This window comes from Pieris napi, chromosome 2 (assembly GCF_905475465.1).
Source record: "Pieris napi chromosome 2, ilPieNapi1.2, whole genome shotgun sequence".
Classification (NCBI taxonomy): domain Eukaryota; kingdom Metazoa; phylum Arthropoda; class Insecta; order Lepidoptera; family Pieridae; genus Pieris; species Pieris napi.
In genome coordinates, this window is record NC_062235.1 from 7,705,591 (window position 1) to 7,727,599 (window position 22,009).

The 22,009-nt window shown below is 33.0% G+C and overlaps 3 protein-coding genes and 1 long non-coding RNA gene across 4 annotated transcripts; 2 read left to right on the top strand and 2 right to left on the bottom strand.

Moving 5' to 3' along the window:
- Window positions 1-564: 564 nt before the first annotated feature.
- Window positions 565-7,623, top strand: LOC125058797. Its single transcript, XR_007118515.1, has 2 exons — window positions 565-3,365; window positions 5,221-7,623. It is a non-coding gene; the product is annotated as an uncharacterized LOC125058797 (long non-coding RNA).
- Window positions 7,624-8,698: 1,075 nt separating this feature from the next.
- Window positions 8,699-10,305, bottom strand: LOC125061531 (adenosine deaminase AGSA-like). The gene has a single exon (XM_047667010.1). It carries the CDS (start codon window positions 10,240-10,242, stop codon window positions 8,758-8,760), a length of 1,485 nt encoding a protein of 494 aa, XP_047522966.1. The 5' UTR covers window positions 10,243-10,305; the 3' UTR covers window positions 8,699-8,757.
- A 1,947-nt stretch (window positions 10,306-12,252) lies between these two features.
- LOC125062425 (adenosine deaminase 2-A-like) lies at window positions 12,253-15,421 on the top strand. The gene has a single exon (XM_047668351.1). It carries the CDS (start codon window positions 13,260-13,262, stop codon window positions 14,814-14,816), a length of 1,557 nt encoding a protein of 518 aa, XP_047524307.1. The 5' UTR covers window positions 12,253-13,259; the 3' UTR covers window positions 14,817-15,421.
- Window positions 15,422-18,012: 2,591 nt separating this feature from the next.
- Window positions 18,013-19,780, bottom strand: LOC125061217 (adenosine deaminase 2-like). The gene has a single exon (XM_047666512.1). It carries the CDS (start codon window positions 19,707-19,709, stop codon window positions 18,186-18,188), a length of 1,524 nt encoding a protein of 507 aa, XP_047522468.1. The 5' UTR covers window positions 19,710-19,780; the 3' UTR covers window positions 18,013-18,185.
- Window positions 19,781-22,009: the final 2,229 nt, after the last annotated feature.

Genomic DNA, 22,009 nt, shown 5'->3' on the forward strand with positions numbered 1-22,009 from the left:
AATCTGCCGTTTTGCTTAAAAATTAATTTTGATTTTTGAGTCCCAGTTTTATGTAGGTAGGTGCTGTAGGCTTAAAATGTTTAGAACAGGTGTTTTACTAGCTATAATTAGTTCAAATGAAAGCGTATTTTCCTAATTACCAGGAAAACAAATAAATAGGTACATATTAGAATTGTGCGGTGCGGTTTATCTAAGTGAAGTCTCAGATATAAGGGTAAACCTACTAAAATTTCCTATTATAACGTAGCCCTTTTAATGTAACAACATCCCATCAGGGTCTTCTAAACTTAAGAACACTATATAATATTATGTAGATTGTAAATTCTCTTATGATTCACCAGGATAGCGATAGTCAAAGAGAATTACATAGCGTATATTTTTAGTGTTGCCCAAAATCGGTCTTGGTCTTGCAGTCTTGGTCTTGTTCTTGCACTTTTGCAAGACCAAGACCAATACCAAGACCGCCTTATTGTAGCAAGACCAATACCAAGACTGAAGCCTGCAAGACTTGAGCAAGACAATACTTAAACCTGCAAGACTCTTGCGTCTTGCAGTTAAGTCAAACTGAGATTTGGGCATTATTAAGTAGGTATTTGTATTAAATCCCGATTTTGAGAAACGTTCCCCAGTATCAAAACCGTAGGTATCGTCATAACACTAAACTAAGGGCTGCAGTTGTATCTGCAGTTGGCAACGTGCCGCTCGTCTGAAAGAACCCTGAAAGGTATTGTATTGATTAGGTAGGTAAGTACTTATTATATTTCAACTATTTATTAAGTAGGTAGCGTGTTAATACTCACAAATCTGTTCCCATCATCCCATGTGATGTAAATGTACCTAGAATAACTTTCTAGCAAAGTTCATACCTTGTTGATCTACCACAGATCTGCCAGCGTTGCCAGATTTTTTATTGTCAAGGCGGGATTTTGGAACTTTTTCAGTTAAAAAAGTGGGAATCTCTCGTCAATAGCGGGACATAGTAACTAAAGGTGATATTTTAAATCAGAGTTACCCTATCGTTAAACACTTGTCTTCTTAATAAAAAAAAAAAAATAAACAAAACAAAACTAAACCAAAAAAAGTATTCATATCATTAGACAAATGGCGTTTCAAATAATTGTCAGAAATCTGAGGAATGAGTATATGATATACCTGGTATCTTTTTTTGGTAGCTGTTAAAAGAGCTGGTGCAATTTCTGAGCATGGCAGTGGTGTCTTGAGTAACCCCAAAAAGCGGGAAAAATGTCCCGCGCGGGGCATTTCATGTTCATTAAAAAATCGGGACGTATGGCAACGCTGGTATCTACCTATAATAATATATTATGCTTGTTTATGTCTAATGTGCAGATTTTACGTTAGTACTCGTAGGTTGGTATGTGCTTAAAATTATAGCCAACAAAATTATATAAACATTATGTAGGTAGCTACTTATGTTTCAAAGTTTATATTATTCTTCTATTCAGAAAAATTTAAAACTAACAAGCTAGCGAGTCGAGTAGGTCTAGTAACAGTTTCTACGGCAGCCAATGTTATGGTACAGACGCCAGCACATTGAGCTCCTACAATCTGTCAAATTTCTTTAACAGATTTTCAACTTTATCGCTAGAGTATTAAGGTTCAAGGTTAATTGGGAAAATGTGACGTTCTGCGAATAAACTGTTGGTCGGTCGGTGTATTATATACCTAATTATTTGATAATTTACCGACAAAGACGCCGCGGTTTGCAACAAGTGTATCACAGCATTTGACACTGTTTGAGCGCCGCATTTGCCGACAAAGAGTACGGACAGAGGCACACAAAATTGTTACCTATTTTGGTAGGGTTGGTATAGGGGGATAAAATTAAATGTCTCAGCAGTAGGTAGGTATAAATTGAATGCTCTGAGTTTCTTGTACAAATACATTCTCACACTGGCTGTCCGGCGAGATCATAATTAATAACTAAGTAGGTATTGCATCTATTGAATTTCGAATATTTTAATTTCGAAATAATCATTGTTAATATCGGTAAATGATAGATAGTGAGTGATATACCTAGGTACTAAAATGTGAGCAGCAAGATTGAAAATTGTATATGCCATGTCAGTGCTTTCCATAAGTTTATTTTAAAAAAAGCTCTTAAGTAAGATTTAGAGTTCACTATTACACACAACAAATTATGAAAAATATATTTAGACTGAGTACTTAGGGAATTAGTAGAAAAAATATTCTATCGTAGATACCTAGTTAAAACGTTGTGTTTACTTAATTTTATTTTTCTGTGCTAATGCCAGCATTGACAACCCTACCAAAATAGGTAAAAATTTAGTCCGCCTTAGTCCTAGACTTTGTGTTGCCGCCGTCGCGTCGCTTTCATGTCAAAGGTCGCCGCCACTGCCCATGTTCCAAAGAATAAAATAGGTTTCCGGGTGCTCAGAACGGACGCCAATAGATTATGTTGTCCTCGCAAGGAAGATTGTAGTCGTAAGCATATTATAAAAAAAATTGTAATAACAATATACCTAGTTTATATTATTATTATACCTTTTTAAAGGACATTGCACTGCAAATTTGGAAGTGGGTTAATTTAAACAAACTTGAAACGTGGAAAAACTCCAAATATGAGTGACGTCGTGGGTTTTGTTTTAAAATCACACACTTCCAAAAATCGAGATTTAAAGTGTCGGTTTATCAACTTCTATCGTACCTACATGACGTGAGGCATGACCTAACGGAACATGCCTAGTTCCAATAAAAAAGGAACGTGATAAACAATATTATTTGCATTTATTATCTGCACTATATTTTTGCGTAGGCACAAAACCTATCTGATTCTGATTCTGATACTTCTGTTTTTTAATCTTTCAAAGATTTATTCTATCTATCAAAGAACGCCGCATTTTTCTTTGTCGGTCTTCGGCTTGTGCTTATAAATATGAGTTTTTAAATAATTTTCAGTCATTTCCAATTGAGTTCCGCTTCGAGTCTATCTTATTTATTGTTCTCGCCGATTTACCTAGCTAGATACTCTAAATCCTTATTACTTTCGGAGTGAATGTTTACAATTTGACATGAGTGACGAAGATTCAAATAGCTCTAGTCGGAGTAGTGAGAGTTGCAGAATTAGATCTAAAAGACTTAAAAGCAAATATGACGAGTTTTTCGAAATAACTCATGCGTCCCAAATTGGTATGTGTAAATTGTGCCAACATAAGAAAGTCGAAATAAAAATGAAAAACAGAAACACTTCAGGCTTAAGAAAGCATCTAGTATCTTTTCACGGGAAGGAATCGCAAATATTTGTTCCTGTAAGAAAACCAACATTAAGTCAAAGTCAAAGTGGAGATATCACAAGGTTTTTAACAACCACTGCAATAAGTAGACAGGTAAGAAAAAAATATGTTACGTAAATACTAGGTACCCAATTAATAATTACAGTAATTTCCAGAGTAAAGTACCTAGCTGTTTCTCGTAGGTACTTTATTTTTGTAAATTTATGAAAAAAAAAACAATGCAAATTAGGGTGTTTCATAAATACCTACTTTACTTTTTATAGTTTAAATTTTTTTTTTATAAATTATTTAGTAGTACGTAGTCCTCAGCGTGGCAATTATGGGCAACTACACCCCGAATGGGAAGCCTTTGTCCAGCAGTGGACGTTCTAGTAGTTCGTAGTTATTAAATTTTTTTACGATTTTAATCTCTATTTCTACAAACGGGTGTTTGTATAGGTATCCTTGTATTACGTGTTACAGAAAGGGTAGGTAGGTATCTGGTTTAGAATCTGCATTCATTTGAACCGTGAGCTAAATAAAGTACTCTACTTAAGCAGGTACATAGTTACTTAATTACTGAGGCAGCCGCGGCACTACTTAAGTTTATTTTACTACAAACAAAAAACAATTTCCCAAGCTACAAAACCTACTTCGATTTTGTACTAACTAATATGTGTTCAATTATTTGTTATTTTGTGGCATAAAACTATCAATATAATAATAAAAATACCAGAAAAACAAATGTTATACGGAGTTGTTTCTTGGATGAATATATGTCCCCGTAGAGCGAAAATTCATTAAGTCCAAAAAACCTGTTTTGAGATAATGAGGGTTAAAGTTTTGAAAAATATAAATTGCCATAACTTTAGCATGTCATGCCATATTTTAATGTTTTTAGTTTCATTTTGAAGGAAATCAAATTAAGTTAAAATGTTAGCTACCCAAAGTGATGATTAAGTTATTACTGAGAAAACCTAAAAAAAAAACCAATTAGTTATTTGTTCTCTGTAGAATATCCGATGTAGTTATGAATTAGTTAATATTTGCCCCTAGTTAGTGATTTTTCACTCAGATCGAGTTTATTTTTATGTTATATGTACTTGATTTGGGTAATTTACGACTAACTGGTAGATATACAAAATATACATAATGAAAAAAAACTTAAGAGTTAAAAGACATTTTGTTTTATAATAGTATAAAATCTAACTACTTTTATATAAAAAAAATCTTCTACACTTCCTATGAATTAAAAATGTTAATATAAAAGTAACTTAGGTAATCTTTTATTTTATAAGCTATGTAAGTTTTTGATAAATAAAAAAATAGTTAACATGATTTCGTAATTTCTCTTATTTTCTATTAGGACCAAAGAATAGATTTATTTAATTTTCACTTTTTGTAAATCGGAAACTAGGATACCTACAAAATTGACGGTTAGACAGTTAAATAGGGGAAAAAACTATAGTTTTATTGGCATTGTTAACTCGATTTGGGCATTTTTCAACCTAATGTGTTTTCGCTCTACGGGGACGATTATTAATTGATTGACACTATTTGACACCGATCAGCTGACGTAGGTACCTATGTAATGAATGATTTGTGTACGTATAGACTTACAAACATTAATAATTATGTAGGTAATTATAGGTATTGAAAAATGTTGCCTTATTGGTTTCTTATCACTTATCACCATAGGAATCCGTGCCTTTGATATGTATGTACATTAAGTATATCCTTTCCGTAACACGATTATAATACAGATTATAGGTATACCTAGGATACCTAGATATAGGTACAGACCTATACCTAGGTAATTTATTCAAATGCGAAGCTAGTTTAGGTATAGTTTAGGTTTTCTAGTACCTATATTATATTTTTATAGATATCATGCTATGTTCATAGTTTTAAATTTTAATAGGTACCTATTATTACTATTATTAACACATATTTTAATATTTTATTTCAGTCAGTATCTGAAAACCGAAGTGACAACTTCATGACAGCTACAGTTGATTGGATTGTAAAAAAATATCTTCCTTTCTCATTTTTCGATGATGAAGATACACAGGAATATTTTCGATCGATATGCCCGAATACGATATTTCCTAAAAGGTCGACACTAAGAAGGAAAGTTAAAGAGCGATTTGAAGAACTACAATCGAATGTTAAAAATCGACTACAACAATATTCATGTAAAATGTCATTTACCATTGATGGATGGACGTCCATTGCTGGTAGGAGTTACTACGGGGTCACAATTCATTTTATAGACAATGACTGGAAGTATCGATCTGTAGTCCTTGATTTTATACCATCGCGCGGTCGACATACTGGGTTAGATATTGCAACGATTTTCCACGAATGTTTATTGGAATATGGCATAATTAATAAAATACAGGGTATCACGGTGGACAACGCAACTGCAAATACCAAATTTATGTGTGAACTTGGCAAACAACTGCTGCATTTTGATTCTGACAATCAACATTTCCGGTGCTTTGCTCACATTTTGAACCTTGGTGTACAAGATTTACTAGAGACCTTAGCTTTACACATTGAAACTGACAATAAAGAACAAGAACAGCAGTATGAAGACTATGAAGACGAAACTGAGGAAGATGAAGAATATGTGCCAAATATTGCTGACTCACGTACAGGTATTACAAAATTACGCAGTATTTCCAGTAAAATAAAAAGAAGCGAGATATTGAAGAGGAAGTTCCAGTCTGCTTGTGAAGCAGTTGGCGTGCCATCAAATCTCAATCCTATACTCGACTGTCCAACAAGATGGAATTCCACACATGATATGATTGGATTTGGTTTAAAAGTGAGACCTGGCATTAACATATTATGCGTTTCAGTAACCGAATTGAATGATTTTCAAATCACAGAAACGGAATGGCAAATACTCGAAAAAATACATAAGTTTTTAATAAACTTTAAACTTTTATCAACGAAACTTGGTGGAGAAAAATATGTTACATTACCGCTAGTCATTGTATCATTCAATCTATTGCTTGATAAAATTGAATCAATGGTAAAACAATTAGATGAGAAACCAAATCGAACTGAAGTGGATGAAAGGCTCATTTTAGGTTTCCAAGCAGCCCGAGATAAAATGCTTAAACATTATAAGAAGAGCAACTGGATTTACTGTACCACTTTAATTTTAGACCCAAGGCACAAAGCTCAGACTTTTGATATTACATTATGGGGGCAGCAAATTAAAACAGAAAGCCTGCACAAATTTAATGAACTTTATAAAGAATATAAAAGTCTACACGTACAGCAACACTCGGTGTCTAAATCTCCAGAATTACCAAGAAATGAAAACAAAGTATGTGAGGATGAGGAATATGAAGATGTAATAGACTTTGAGAAACTGTATGCATGTCCCTCTACGTCGTCATCTGGATCTTGTCTTCAAGGCTTAGTTTCTGACGAGTTGGAGGAGTATCTAAGTAAACCGAGAGCCGCCAGCTCGGAAGACATTTTAGAGTGGTGGAGGACGCATGAGACGGAATATCCGATTTTATCCAAGATGGCTCGTGATTTTCTTTCGATACCTGCAACTTCAGTACCTGCTGAGAGATTATTTTCTAAAGCATCGCTAGTAATTAGAAAACATAGAAATAGATTAAGTGATGAATCAGCGAGGTGGTTACTTTGTATTAATTCTTGGTCAAAAGAATTAATATAAATAAAGTAACCAATTTTTTTTAATTCGAAAACAACCATATTCATATTTAGTTTTAGCCACACAACAAAAACCTCTCGGGGTTTATATCTGCATGTTGGCGAGCCGTTCATATCATTTCTTTACCAATTTATAGGTAGATACAATAATACATAGGTATTTACATAGGTACATTAGGAGAATTTTTGTGTAAGGAAACGCTTTGACTTGTACTTATAACTTTTTGAACTCGTTTTGTATAACGTTTGCAAGTCTAATGGAAGTTAATTATGTCGATGCTATTCTGTACTGTACTGCAATTTTTTTATTTAAATAAATGTTAAATTGCATAGATTGTCTTTATTCTACAACTCTTCCATCCCATTCCATTAAACAAATTAATTATTATTAGTTAGTAAATCATCGCTGAAGACAATAGTCTTTACTAAATAATTAAATAAATTTACTAAATAAATAAAACTAATTTAAACTAACGTGTTCAATAAATAGCAATAGGCTAATAGGTATTTGTAAGTCTCGCAAGACTTGCAAGACTCTTGCTGCAAGACCAATACCAAGACCAAGACTGAGAGCGCAATACCAAGACCAAGATCAAGACCAGGTGTATTGTCGCAAGACAATACCAAGACTGGGCTAAGTCTCGTCTTGGTCTTGCATTTGGGCAACACTATATATTTTACATCCACAAGACCCTTAAGACACATAGGAATTAGAGGCCTAGATTGCTCTCAAAGTAGACGCACTCTGTGAAAGTATACTTGTCTATATTATTCAATATAAGTCTCTGTTGCAAGGTAATAGAGTATGAAATTGTATATTATAAAATATTTAAGAGTAGGATATCGTGAAGTGACGCTCTCAACGTTCCCTCGTAACGAAGTCATTGTCTCGGTATGTTTATATTCGTTAGTGCTCTATATACAGTTGAATTTTTTCTTGTGCATATGTTAACGTAAAATTGTAAAAACCGTTAGATTGTAATCTATCGGTTATCGGTTATCGGTATTCGGTAGATTGTACTACACTAACTTAGTTATCATTCAAACTTCTTTGGTCAATTACAGATTAATTTTACTTCCCAACAATTTCATATAACTACCGAATAATAATACGTTAAATTTGCTAAATTGCAAGCAGTATGTTGAGTTGACAATCTTTCGACAGTTTACAATCTCGCGAGATAGATTACAATCTAACGGTTTTTACAATTTTACGGTGACACATATATTACAACCTAGAAGTATCAAGTAGACGTGCGTATATACTTGTAGGCTTTTTTAATAGGGATGAACGTCGCAAGGGAGATGTTTTTATTAATATTGCAAAAGTATTCTACCTAACCTGGGTTCGAGATAATATCGTATTGTATGGTCACTAAATACAACAAACAAACAAACAAACAAAACCATTGCTGGCTCTTGTTGACAGCATGTAGGTATGATAGTCAGTATTAGCTAGTGCTATTACTTAGATAGTTTCGCTTATTATTTCGTGCGTTTACGATTCACAAAAATGGACATAGTAATTATATTAGTAAATATTAAATATTAGATTAGTTATTGGATTACGTGACAATCATATAAAAAACTTTTATAACGGCACCAAAAGCGAATTTATTAGATAGGATAATATTACAGACTGTCTCTCGCAGACACTCACTGTGTAATAAAGCACTCGACACTTTGAATCATGTTGTAAATAATAATACCACAAAGACTTTAAATTAAAACGAATATTTCATAAGATGCAATATTTGTCTGTATTGACACAGTATATATATGTATATAATTAGGCTTATAATTCTATTCAATATTTAGTACAGTTAAAATTATTAATAAATTCATTCCAACGACGGTTAAACTTTTTTATAGCGATCTTTTTGGCATCAACATCTAAGACGCTATATTTTAAAGAGTTTAAAGCAAGCTGTTTTAGTAGCCTTAGATCTGCGAGACGGCTAGCCACGCCAACGAATGTCACGTAGAAGTCGTCAGACAATGGATCCGCTTCCCAGACTCCTGGGTCATCACTAGACAACACCACTGGAAGTCCTTGTGCTATAAACGTACTCAAAGGATGATTTCTCACATCCCGAACAAGCCCTAACACTGCATTTGATATCACATTCACTTCTATACCAATATCATATTCCATCACCAGCTTCATCACTACCGGATGCTTCGTTAAGGCGTATGCGTGTCCAATTCTCTTTGCTCCAAGCAACACGGCATCAACCAAATTCTGATCTACTAATGTACCATACCAATTTGTTTCACCCGCGTGGAAAAAATAATTTAAATCGTTTTCGGCCGACTCTAACTGTGGAATAAATTCAACTAACGGGCTTCCTGTCGCTTCTTGGCCTACTAAGTCGAAACCAGCAAAGAATTCAGGCATATTTGCCTTGATTTTGTATGCTAACTTTAAATACTCATCTAATTTATATATGTCTATATTCCTCGGAGGCGCATAAATAAGTTTGGCACCAATAAAATCGGGGTGGTCCTTCATAAAACGTTTATATGATTTTTGATAAGTTTTCGCTGTTATTAACGGGTCATAGACTGTACCGTCTAATTCATACAAATTCAAAAGGACGCTTCGCACTTCCACATACATTATGTTATCGTTCCTAAATTTCTTTAATACGTCGTAAAAGTATTGCTCCCACACAGGTCTGTAGGACATCATCGAGGCGACCCTTTTGAAATACCCAGTGAATGCGTCCCACACCTCTTTGATGCTCGGATAAATTACATCGGGGTCGTGTACACATATTGTGAAATATTTCGATAAATTCTCATCAAACATTGTGATATTTCCTGAGGATTCCCTCGCTTCTTTCATCAATTGCCAGTTGCAGTCGGTGTTCGGCGGTTTGTCGGCGAATTTTAAATTCACATCGGACTCTCCAAAACAAACAAAAAGGTTATCCATATAAGTGATATTTAGGACATAATCTGGATCTAGTATTCCCATGTCGTGAATGTGTAGTGCGGCTCCTTTAGGCATGTCCCGTATTATTTTATAGACTTTTGAATTCCGTATTTTGTCTTTGTATGAGAAGAAATGTCGTGAAAAATTATAATATTGAGGGTTATCTAAGCCATAGTCGACCTCGTCGAACTTGTGTCGCATTAAGCAGTTGTTTACGGCTGATTCCTTATCGGTAAGAGTTATTTTTCCTCCTATCATTTGGATTGACTCGTCATATAATATTTTTGCTCGTTTGAATTGATAGTCTGATGCAAGGCAAATGTGGAACAATGAAGTAACTAATAAAAACCACATGGTTAGGACTCAGTGTTGCTCAGTTGAATGTTCACCGGATACTGATATCATTGGGAGTTCGGACAATGCATGTTTCAAATACGATAAGCAGTTTCGGAAGTTATTTATCTGCAAAAAACATTTTTGTTGTGTGACCATGTTATGTAGTATCTATTATGTAGGGTTGTATTATGCGTGTGCCTAGCCGTTTGTAAAAAAAAATATAAAAACCCGGTCCCTTTTTTGTTTAAGTTTAACTTTGATTAACCTAGTCTTTAGAAAATCGTTAGATGTAGTTTTGGGTTTTGACTCCATTCATAAAAGCAATGAAAATGCTCGGTTGTTTATAAATTAATTCTAAAATTAAAAGTGTTGCATTTTTATTTACTTAGTAAACAGATAATATTTATTCAAATTTTAAGTTGAGTCAAGAACTGCGTCGGATCTAAATTACCTTTTAAATAACAATTTTGACTCGTTAGTTCGCCATTTAAAAATCCTTTATTTCTCGTTAAAAGAACCAGCATTTTGCATTCTATGTGGCAAAAGCTAATTTACTGCAGCTCCAGTAAAACGACTAAATTTAAACAACTTTAAGTACCCACGTAATTAAAAATGAAAAAAAGATCTTTTTAAGAGCAGCCAAAACGATCTCGCATAATGCCCGCAATTTCTATAGCCGTTTTAAACGATGAAATTTACTAAAACTCACTCGGTACTGGTGTAAATTACAGCTAGCGGCGTCTAAAAGGGGTTTCGTTTTCAAAGCAACGCTATAAAGAAACTAAAAAATAAATCTGAAAAGAAATAAAGGCCGTCTCATCCGCCATGCTGATTTTATGCAACGAAAGGGTTGGGGAAGGCTTAAGTGCCACTTTAGCATAGAACCGCCCCGCTGTACGCATTTATAAAAAGTAAAAATATGGCTGCGACCTGCAACTCATATATGATATTGGGATGTTTCGATGTGAACTCGCACCTAAACTTTAATCTCCAAATGACTCCGGGCGACACCCCTTTCACATGAACAAGGGAACATTTGGTCTCATTTGAAAGATACGAATTCTCTAATGCATATGACACTTTTATTCGCAGTGTATTTAAAATAAATTTTACGTAATGAATAGAATGAGTATTCCAGAACGCTTTTTATTATGAGTGTAATTTATGTGTGCTTAATATTAGTCGCAAATGCGCCTATAGTAAATAATATATGTTTTTAAATTGTTACGTTTTGGTACCTACTTATACTGACAAGGATAAATAAAAGAAGGCACCACAAGAAACAGTTTTGCTACAACTACGCACAACAATACACCGGAGACCAAAAGTAAAACTTGGATTGCGGTATTAGTTTTTAATGAAACTATAACATTATATCAAAACTACTTTGCACGAAGGTCTTGTTATATATTTAATCGACATTTGCAGTGGCTTGAGCAGTCGTCGTCAGGGACTTTTCTACATTTTCTTCGAGAAATCTTGGCCAGACTTAAGAAAAGTTTAACTCATAAGTGACTTAGGTACATAAATATATTGAAGGTATGTCTTAAATATTTAATAATGAATAATATTATTTTAAGAATTAAATATAATTAACTATTATTACAACTGATACAAATCACACCGGAGATGAGTTGTATTTTTATTGTATGTAGGTTATTTTCTTTGTTTTAAACGTAATTCATTAATTATAAGGTACACATACATTACATTACGCGCGGTACATTAATTATTTCGATTAAACTTTTATTCTTTGTATTATTGATTATATGGTGCGATGTATTTAACATATTTTACTATCTAGAATTATGGATATGTTACCGTTTACGTTTTCTGTGTATTAGTTTACATTATTATATAATTATTATATATATACAAACACAATTATTAAGCTACTAATCCATATCTATAGACTATAGAATTATAAACCTTCAAAGGCGACTGTGAGAGAAGAGTCAAATAATGTTTTCTGCTTATTACTCTTACGTTATGAAACATCCGTGAATGTCGACTTCTGTCAATAAATAAATAAGACTATTGAATATGTTTTCGCCACACTCGTGTCAATATTTAAAAATAAACATAATAAAGCGTTATCTAACTAAAAGAGGTTTCAAAATAAGGTTTACGTTACACGTTTTTAAATAAGGCAAAGCTCTTTCACTAATTGAAAAAGCTAGTTTCTTAATGATTAATATTTAATATGTTTCATTTGCTGTATTTTTCTTACGTTCAAATCTTCAGCATACCTACCTACCTACTAGAGATATTAAAATTAACAATGTAATGTGTAATGTTAATTTATAATCTATTTATTGCGTTTAATAAGGTTTTTTTAGAACCTTAGCTACTTTTCGAGATACATTTTGTAAACTAGTGTCGAAACCAAAAACAATATTATTACTGTGCAATAATATTATTAAAATCATGTCTAGCCGAATAGAAATAAAGTGATGCAAAACTAGTTTTCCTTTGTGGTATCTTATTTGAAGAAGGTTTGTTAAAAGTGACAAGGCCTGCCGTCATGTCCTTTCCAATTTAAGAATGTCACAAAAATTTAGTAGATACCAAATCAACAAATAATGTTTTAAATAGTTTACCTTCAAAGCATTTTTTTTAAAGAATAAGCATATATTTTAACATGATCTTTACTATTTATCTACCTTTTCAAATGTTGTATTTATCCTCCATAAATAATAATGTGATGACTCAAACCGTTAATCATCAATAAGTTAATTTTATTACAGTATTCAAACGTCCGAGCTAATGGTGTACTAGTTGTTTTGTGAACGAACTAGTTGCACGTCGATAAGCCAAATCAAATAGTAAACATAACAGAAACGTTCCGTATCAGTGGCATATTTTACCAAACTTTAAAAAAATATATCAAAGTTATATCTACAAGTAGGACGTAATGATTACATATCTTGGAATCGAATTACGAAGACTATAGATTATGAAAGTGATACGCTGACATTAACATATTTTTTATCCCCGACGGTGCACCTTTGTAGTGACAACCTTGCACTAGATAAATGTTGTTAAAAAGTGAACGTAATTGGACAAACATTGGTTTATTTATAACAATGTGTGCTTTAATAGTTATTTTCTTGGTGGCCGTACTGGTGACGGTGGAGTCACACGATGAATACGAAAGTGCGTTATTTCAAAGGACACAGTTGTTGGAAAGAGGGTTAAATATGATGCTTGGAAATGATTTAGAATTAAGTGATGCTGAAGAACAGGTAAATGAATATATTATGGAGTTAAAAAGAGAGGAAGTCGACTTTGGTTTTTCGCACCCACAACATTTCAATTATTCGAAACATTTTTTTGATTATAAGGATGAAGTACAGCACACACAGCTATTTAAAATTATAAAACAAATGCCGAAAGGTGCACTGCTTCATGCACACGATACAGGTATGCTAAGCCCCGAGTACGTCGTGACACTGACTTATTTAGAAAATCTATACGTTTGCTTTGAAGAGGAGACGGTAAAGTTTTTATTTGCAAGGGAGTTACCGACATCAGATTGTTCAACGCAATGGCAGTTAATGAGAGATGCCAGATATTCTTCGGGGAATGTTGAAAAATTTGATGAGAATCTTAAAAAGTATTTTACTCTCGTCATTGATGATCACAGTGAGATATATACGGATATAAACATTGTCTGGCAACAATTTCAAGATTACTTTATACGCACCACTGATTTGTTTACATATGAACCTGTGTGGGAGCAATATTTCTACGATACATTAAAAGCTCTAAGAGAAGACAATGTCATGTATCTTGAAATTAGAAGTGTTCTACCTGGTCTCTATGATTTGGACGGCAACGTGTATGATGAAATGGAAACACTTGCGTCGTACAAGAGGGTTATAGACAGATTTTCCAAAGACTACCCTGATTTTTTCGGTGCAAAGATAATATTTGCTCCTTTACGATCAGTTCAACCGGAAACTGTTAAAGAATATTTGCAGAAAGCTAAAATCATGAAGAGAGAGTACGCAGGTATTTTTGCCGGATTCGACTTAGTGGGGCAGGAGGATTTAGGGAGGCCAACAAAAGATTTTCTTAAAGAATTGGTTACTGAAGCAGAGGATATTGACTTTTTCTTTCACGCAGGAGAAACTAATTGGTACGGAACGAGTTCAGATGAGAATTTAGTAGATGCTATAGTGCTCAATGCTCGCCGTATAGGGCACGCATTTGCTTTGATCAAACATCCGGTTCTGTTAGAGGAAGTTAAAAAAAGGAACATAGCTATAGAAGGTAACGTGATCTCTAATGTAGTCTTAAAGTTGGTCGAAGATACGAGAAATCACCCGTTGGCTAGTTTTATTGCTCAAGGTTTGCCTGTGGTGTTAGCTAGTGATGACCCTGGGATATGGGGAGCTGATCCATTGTCTCTGGATTTCTTCGTAACTTTTGTAGGAGTGGCCAGTCGACATGCAGATCTTCGACTTCTCAAAAAGTTAGCTTTGAATTCTCTTTATTATAGCACATACTCTAATAAAGATAAAATTGTACACGAGTTTGATATCCGATGGGCTAGATTTATTCACAACATTCAGACAAATCATTTGTGAGAGTAGGTAGGTACAATTTAAAGCTTTATTGATATTGTAAAACTAAATTATTAAAGTAAATAATGAGAAACGTTATAACTTTAATTCTATTCTGATAAAATTTAAATACAATACAAATAATAGAGATTGCATAGGTAGGCTTATTAGTTGAATTGAATTGTTCTACTTTTTACTAGCTAATTATTAAAATATAGATAAATATTTTTTGATATTGCCATTATAATCTTACAATACTATTTATATTATGCGATAAAATAAGCTGATAACAGTTGCGATGGGTTTTCGAAAGATTATTATGTTTTTATTGATTAACCAAATTTAAACTTTTTTGACCAAAAGTTAAAAAGTCTCCCCGCGTTTAATATAGAACAGCCATTATCAACATCATGTTCTAGTAATACGAATCATACAAAAAAATGATTTTTCTTTACCTTTTTATTCATTTCTAAAAAAAATGTTTTATATTCTAACGTTTCATTATCTGAAAAAACATGTTTGTTAATAGTACCTAATTTATCTGATATATGTATTTATATTAACCTTATAGTAAACGCAAATACTGGTACTATGTAAACCCTAAATCAAATAAATATGTCCCGTTATTATTTGTAGTTTTACTTTTAAGTCTAAGTCAGAAACGATAGATTCTCCTGAATTTTGAATTCATGAAATTAAACATTTTCGTTTACTTAAACGATTCCATAATATTTAAGATAAGGAAGTCAAGATACAATTTTTTTAATAAGTAGAAAGTAATATGTATTTAATAACCTTTAATCTAATCTTATATAGTATTATTCGAGCCTCAACTATATTATATTAGATATGGATTATAGGATTTTATTAATTAATTGTTATATTTTACATACAATATTAGGTAGTTATTTTAATTTACATAAACATCTTACAAAAAGGAATTAATAATTGTAATGGTTCATTTCCGTATAATATCTATTGTTTATCAGTTTTCATTATAATTATTTAGACTACGCGCCATTTCTAAAGTCAATGACATATTCAAATCTCTACTAATCTTTGGCAGGTTTGGCGCCATTCTTATGTTTTATCTTTAAAAAATAATATTTATTATTCTGTATTTAATTAACATATTGACCTTTACTAATTATTAGGTTCAATCCCAAATACTAACGAGATAAAGTAAAGAGTTTTAAAATGATAAGTAAACCCGCGTATACCAAAGACAATGTTAAAATCAAGTGTGACGTATTAATCCACTCGACTGATGCTATTAAAACCCTTCGTTTTGTTTTTTATTATTTGTTACACTTATTTTAATAACCCTTATTGTGAGAAAGTTACATAAACTACTATGTTATACCTAATGATACATGGAAGTTCTTCCCTTTCTTGTAATTTTAATCATTGTTTTTTTTTCATTTAACGAAGTAGGTACCTAATTTATGATAATTATACGAAGAATTAATTTTATGACATTATATAACAGCAATAGAATAATTACTTTAAAGCATTAGCAGTGTAATTCAATTGAATTAGATTTACATAGCGGTGGGTGCACGTGAAACAAAAAAATAACCATATAAGTAGTTAGCCTATTTACGTTGTGAAACATACAAGCCTAGAAAACCTTGTATATTGAATAATTAGAGCCTTCAATTCCCTACAACAGTAGAAGTCAAAACAACAATGTTTTATCCTTTCTCTTGCTATTGAAATAGGACGTCAGACTATTTTATTCTATACCTATGTATAGATTAGATGGAGACATGTTGACAGTCTTAATTCCATTACACGCTTCAAATATTGACATACGCACGCACCGGTGATCTTCAAAGATACGCTGTGACAAATTATAGTAAAAATTAATTGTGGTTGACGTTTCGGCGCCTTCACTAATTGCTGAATCTAACCAGTATTACCGACGCAACATTAACACGAAATAGGTTTTGTATGTTTGTTATGACTCTAAAAGATGATTGCATCTGTTTTTAAGTGATCTGCGCTACAGTAGTTCAGGTTTTTTGACATCCATAAAAGTCACTATATGTTAGTGTCAATATTTCAAAATGTAGTTTTTCATAATAAGATAAGTTTAGTTTTAGACAGCTTTGCTATTTGAATACACAAGTTGGAACGAAACATGTTCAATGTTCGTGTTTCCGTTTAGCTCCAGATACGCAGGCGGATATTCGATTTGTTATAGATATTGTATATTTTGCCACAGAAAACCTATACGCTTTTAGCGAAGTTATTAATGTGAAAGATGCAGAAATATATATTCTCATAGCCGAATCTCACTACATGTACAGCGTGTAAGCGTTTAAAGAAACCTTTGAACGAAAGTAACGAAATGAAAACGCTGAGTAAAGCCAGGACCGACAGTAGAATGTAATTAAATGAAGATACTCAAAGTGTGACCAATTATGGGAAGACCTCTTAATTATATTCCACAACTTTAGATGCCGTCAAATGCCTAAGGAAGTCCGTGACTAATTCATGTATTTTATTACCGTGAAAAGGAGGGTGTTACAAGTTGCCCTTTATTCACATACAAATAACAGATTTCACGTTTTTTGTTAGAAAAGAAATCGGTTCGATGATAGTTTATTATTTGATGTTTTCTTGAATACAAGAGATAGTTTTCACTGGCTTCAATCCAAGACCTAAACGTTCCCAAAACCACGAAGTGATAATAGGTAGCTATCGTCACTGTAGAATGTCAAAAAACCATTTATTTTATATTCTTAGAATCTTATGTCATTTAACTGGTATAATCATGAAGTAAGGACTTATTTATGTTATTAATAAATAAGTCCTTTTAACCATCTAAAATTATGGACAAAAACACAATAATATTTGAATAATTGGCGAAATAATTTTTTTTTTCGTTTCCTGTAATGTTGGACATACGAGGTCATCATTCTACAGCGACGCTATGCTGTTCAGATTTCACTTGAACATTGACCTACCTAGGGCTTAGGTATCCGTAGGGTTGTTACGTTCTTAGGCCTCACCCTCGCATATATTTAGTTATCAAAATATTATATAATATTTAGTGCAGCATGCTAATACATACACTCCATATACTATACAGATACTCCTGACATATATAACATATACATTAAAATACACAGTCCACTGGCTGGCAAGCCGTTCCTAGTGAATGTGCTGAGTTTAACACAATACCTGGAATATTACTTAGAAAGAAAACTATTGCTTATAATTTGTACTATATTTGCGTTAATATCTTGAATAAACAATTTATACAAGTAAGCATTTTCGATCGGAGTATTATAAGACGATCTCTGTGACCCTAACATATCCATAATTTAAATTAACATTGACACCTACTAAAGTCCTGATAAAGTCATCGTGAATCGTTGTTTGTATCTAATAAACCGTGTCTGTTAAACGTTTATCCGCTTTTACATTTTGTATGAACTCCAACCAATTTTTGTGAAAAACTTTAAACATTGACGTTTTACCTTCGTCATCCAATGCACTATACCTTATAGAATTTATAGCTAACTGTTTTAAAAGTCGCAAGTCCGTTTTCTTGCTAGCGACACGTGTGAATGTAACATAATAGTCATGGGATAAAGGATCTGCCTCCCACACCCCTGGATCATCGCTGGATATAATCACAGGCAAGCCTAAAGCTAAATACGCAGCCAGTGGGTGGTTTCGAACATCACTTACTAACGATAACACAGCATTGGATATCACATTCACTTCTATAGCTATGTCTCTCTGTTTCACTGCTGCCATTAGAGCTGGGTGTTTGATTAATGCGTAACCATGGCCTATTCTGTTTGAACCAAGCAGGATCGCATCCACTAAATTCTCATCGGTTGAAGTTCCAAACCAATTTGTTTCACCGCCATGGAAAAAGTATTGCAAGTCGTCCTGAGCAGCTAGAAGGGGAAGAAAATCTTTCAGAGGTTTGCCCTTATCTTCCTGCCCCACTAAATCGAATCCAGCAAATAGATCGGGCAATTCATTTTTCACTTTACGAGCGACGTCTATCACTTCTTGCATTTGCTCCATGTTGATACCGCGCCACCGCGTAACAATCAGTTTTATTCCGCAGAAGTCGGGGTGATCTTCTTTAAACTTCTTCGAGACTCTATCAAATAGATGAGCCAAGTAAGTAGGATCGTGTTCGGTGCCATTTAATTCATATAGTTTTGTTAATCCGCTCCTTACCTCGATGTATCTTATGTTGTCATCGTAAAATTCTTTTAAGCCTGCATAGAAATGTTTCTCCCTTACAGGTCTGTATGATATCAAATACTTTAGAGTTCGACAGATTTTGTTAAATCTATCCCACGTATAGTTAATATCGCCATTCGTGATATGCTCGTCATTTGTATACAAACTAAAGTATTTCCTTAGCTCCGTATCAAAGGAAGTGACGTCACTTGATTCATTTCTTAATTCGCTCAAAAGACGCCACTCAACTGGACAAGGCCGTATGGGAACAGTTGTGGAGAATTGTAAGTGTAATTCTGTATTCGCGAAGCAAGCGTATAAGTGGTCCTCGTATGTTAGCTCCATTACACGATCGGTACTCAGCATGAGGGTGCTGTGAACATGAAGCGCGGCGCCCTTCGGCATTTTCCGTATAATTTGATAGACATTTGACTTGTCAATATGATGCTTATAGGTGAAATAGTGTCTTGAGAAGTTGGAGTATTGAGGATTATTGAATGCTTGGGATACTTCTAACTGTTTCCATTGCATGAGGATTTCGTTTGCTGTGACTTCATCATCTGTGAGACGCAGGCGTCCGCCAACTTGCATTTCAAATTCATCGTCTAGAATATTTTGCCTCTCGAACTTTAAGTCGTTAAGAGAACGCGCGACAAGAGTTTGCCCGAACACGGCACACAATATAAAGATTACGAGCAACATTTTAATGGAAGATAATAACTACGTGGGGTCACTCACTGGCCTTTGCTACTCTCATACTGACTTGTTAGTGCAATTTGTTGATATTTATATAGATGTAAGTTTTCCTAAGTATTTTGTTGGTTAAAGGGTCAGAAGTGTTCTATTGCACATTTAACACCAGGTGATTTAAAACTTGGAAATTATATAAAACGCTATATGTTTAAAGGACGCACAACGAACCGAGTTTGAGTCTAAGTGCGGAAACTGAGTCCACCGACCATATAATGTTTGTTAAAAATGTTTAAAGGGTAAATTTGCAATCTCAACCCAAATGTTCTTGCAGTAGAAACAAACGGCGAAAAGTTTAATCAATTAATATATATTTTAACATTAAAGCAACAAGAATGTAGTAGGTACAACCTAAGTAAGCACATTAATATAACATACATTCATTGTGTATTAGGTATATATTGTCCAAATTTTTGTACTAAGATTAGTTCTTATTTTATCTTCATTCGCGCCTAATTCGCACCTTTTATTGGTATTTTTTGTTAGTTTTAATGTTATTTAAATAATTAAATTTTCATATGTTTAATTTTTTAACAAAATTCTAATTTATTCTTGGCTTTTTCTATCGCATCTAAAACGTAAAATAATGATTTTATAAATTAATACGTTGAACGTTTCAGTAAGGTCGTTGACATTTGTGTTCAAAGTTTTTAGTTTTAAATAAAAGGAAGGTGTTTTAAATGGAAAACTATGGGTTTCCTCAAGGAATAGGATATATTTAAATATATCATAATAATGTATCTTAAGGAAAACCATGTACCCTTACATACATACCAAGTTATTATATTTATTCTATCATAAATTAATCATACAAAAATAGGTATGCAATATTTAATTTTATTTTACCGATTAATATTTAACAAAAGCTATATTTTAATAAATATATTTAAATAATTTAACACATAGTGATACGTTGGATTATTAAGCAAAGGCTCGCTTAACTACTGAAATAATTCAAATAAAATATTATAGGACTAGCTTTTTTCTTATAACATTAAATAATGAAGGTGATAAAACAGAAGTACCTACGACTAAGACTTTATTTCCAATGAGTACCTAATATTATATGATTTTTCTAGAACATTTTCATAGTGAAATCGATCTTAAGGTTATATATGATTTGGCCTGTTAGACTGTGTAATAATTACGTAAAAAATTGTGACTGTATTGGACACTTTAGCAACAATATTGTGCAATGAACGCAAGAAAGTAATTTTGTTGTTATTATTAGTACCCTTAGCTTACTGATACATACGTAACCAAATAGATAACAAAAAATATTTGGTAATAAAACTATAGTGATCTGTGGGCTCACTGTCAAACTAGTTAAAATAGTATTATTGTAGCTATTATTTAAGTAAAAAAGTAAATAAATGACTGTTTAATATAAATTGATTGCTAATTCTTAAATCAAGGTTGGGGGTTAAAGGAGTGGATGAGAAGAACTGGCAAAACTCTCCGTCGCTCTTTTTAATACCAAATTTGTCTTTTTTGTATGGAAAACTATTGAAAAGTTAAAATAAGTATCTTGACAGCACTTGATAAGATGTTTTCGTGGACTAAAGAAAGTTTGCGCATGTACTTACTTTTAGCAGGAGACTATAGTGACGTCTGCGCATCTAATAACTATTGCATAGGTATGTGAAGCTAAACAACATAATTTATGGAATTTATGCTTATAAATCCTATAAATTTTATTTCAAGAAGTTGAATTGGCCCAATTCGAGTCAATTATATAGGTAGGTAGTTATTAGAGTGAATAAACTACATCCTCCCAATTTAATGAAAGTTTGTTATGGTGAAATGCCCAACAACAGTATAATTTAATAAGTAGTAACAGTTAACGAGCTTGAGTAATTTGTTTATTTTATAGTAAATGGCCCTAATAGTACGGGAGGTAGCAACGTTTGAAAAAAAAGAATTTTAGGTCAGCTGATTTTGTGATATGTCTTCCTTCTTGCACTTCCGGTTAGAGTCTGGGCAATCTGGCTGGCGGTAGTGGTTGCGTTCATTAGTGCGCATCCTATCTGTCCAGGTAAAAATCCTGGATTTTAAAAGCATTTTAAGAAGCGTAATTTTAAATTTTTCGTTTTTAAATACGTCTACCTGACATACTTTTTTTATTGCCAGACATTTTTCACGTTGCTAACTATGTGCCAGACGCGATTTTAAGTTTTATTTTTATGAAAATTTCAAAGCATTTTAGATTGTCTGTAATTTTAATATTATGTTATTTAAATATAAGGAAAACT

What these genes read in the sequence shown, in the direction of transcription:
- LOC125061531 (XM_047667010.1), bottom strand. Translation starts at nt 10,242, where the DNA reads ATGTGGTTTTTATTAGTTACTTCATTGTTCCACATTTGCCTTGCATCA.
- LOC125061217 (XM_047666512.1), bottom strand. Translation starts at nt 19,709, where the DNA reads ATGTTGCTCGTAATCTTTATATTGTGTGCCGTGTTCGGGCAAACTCTT.
- LOC125062425 (XM_047668351.1), top strand. Translation starts at nt 13,260, where the DNA reads ATGTTGTTAAAAAGTGAACGTAATTGGACAAACATTGGTTTATTTATA.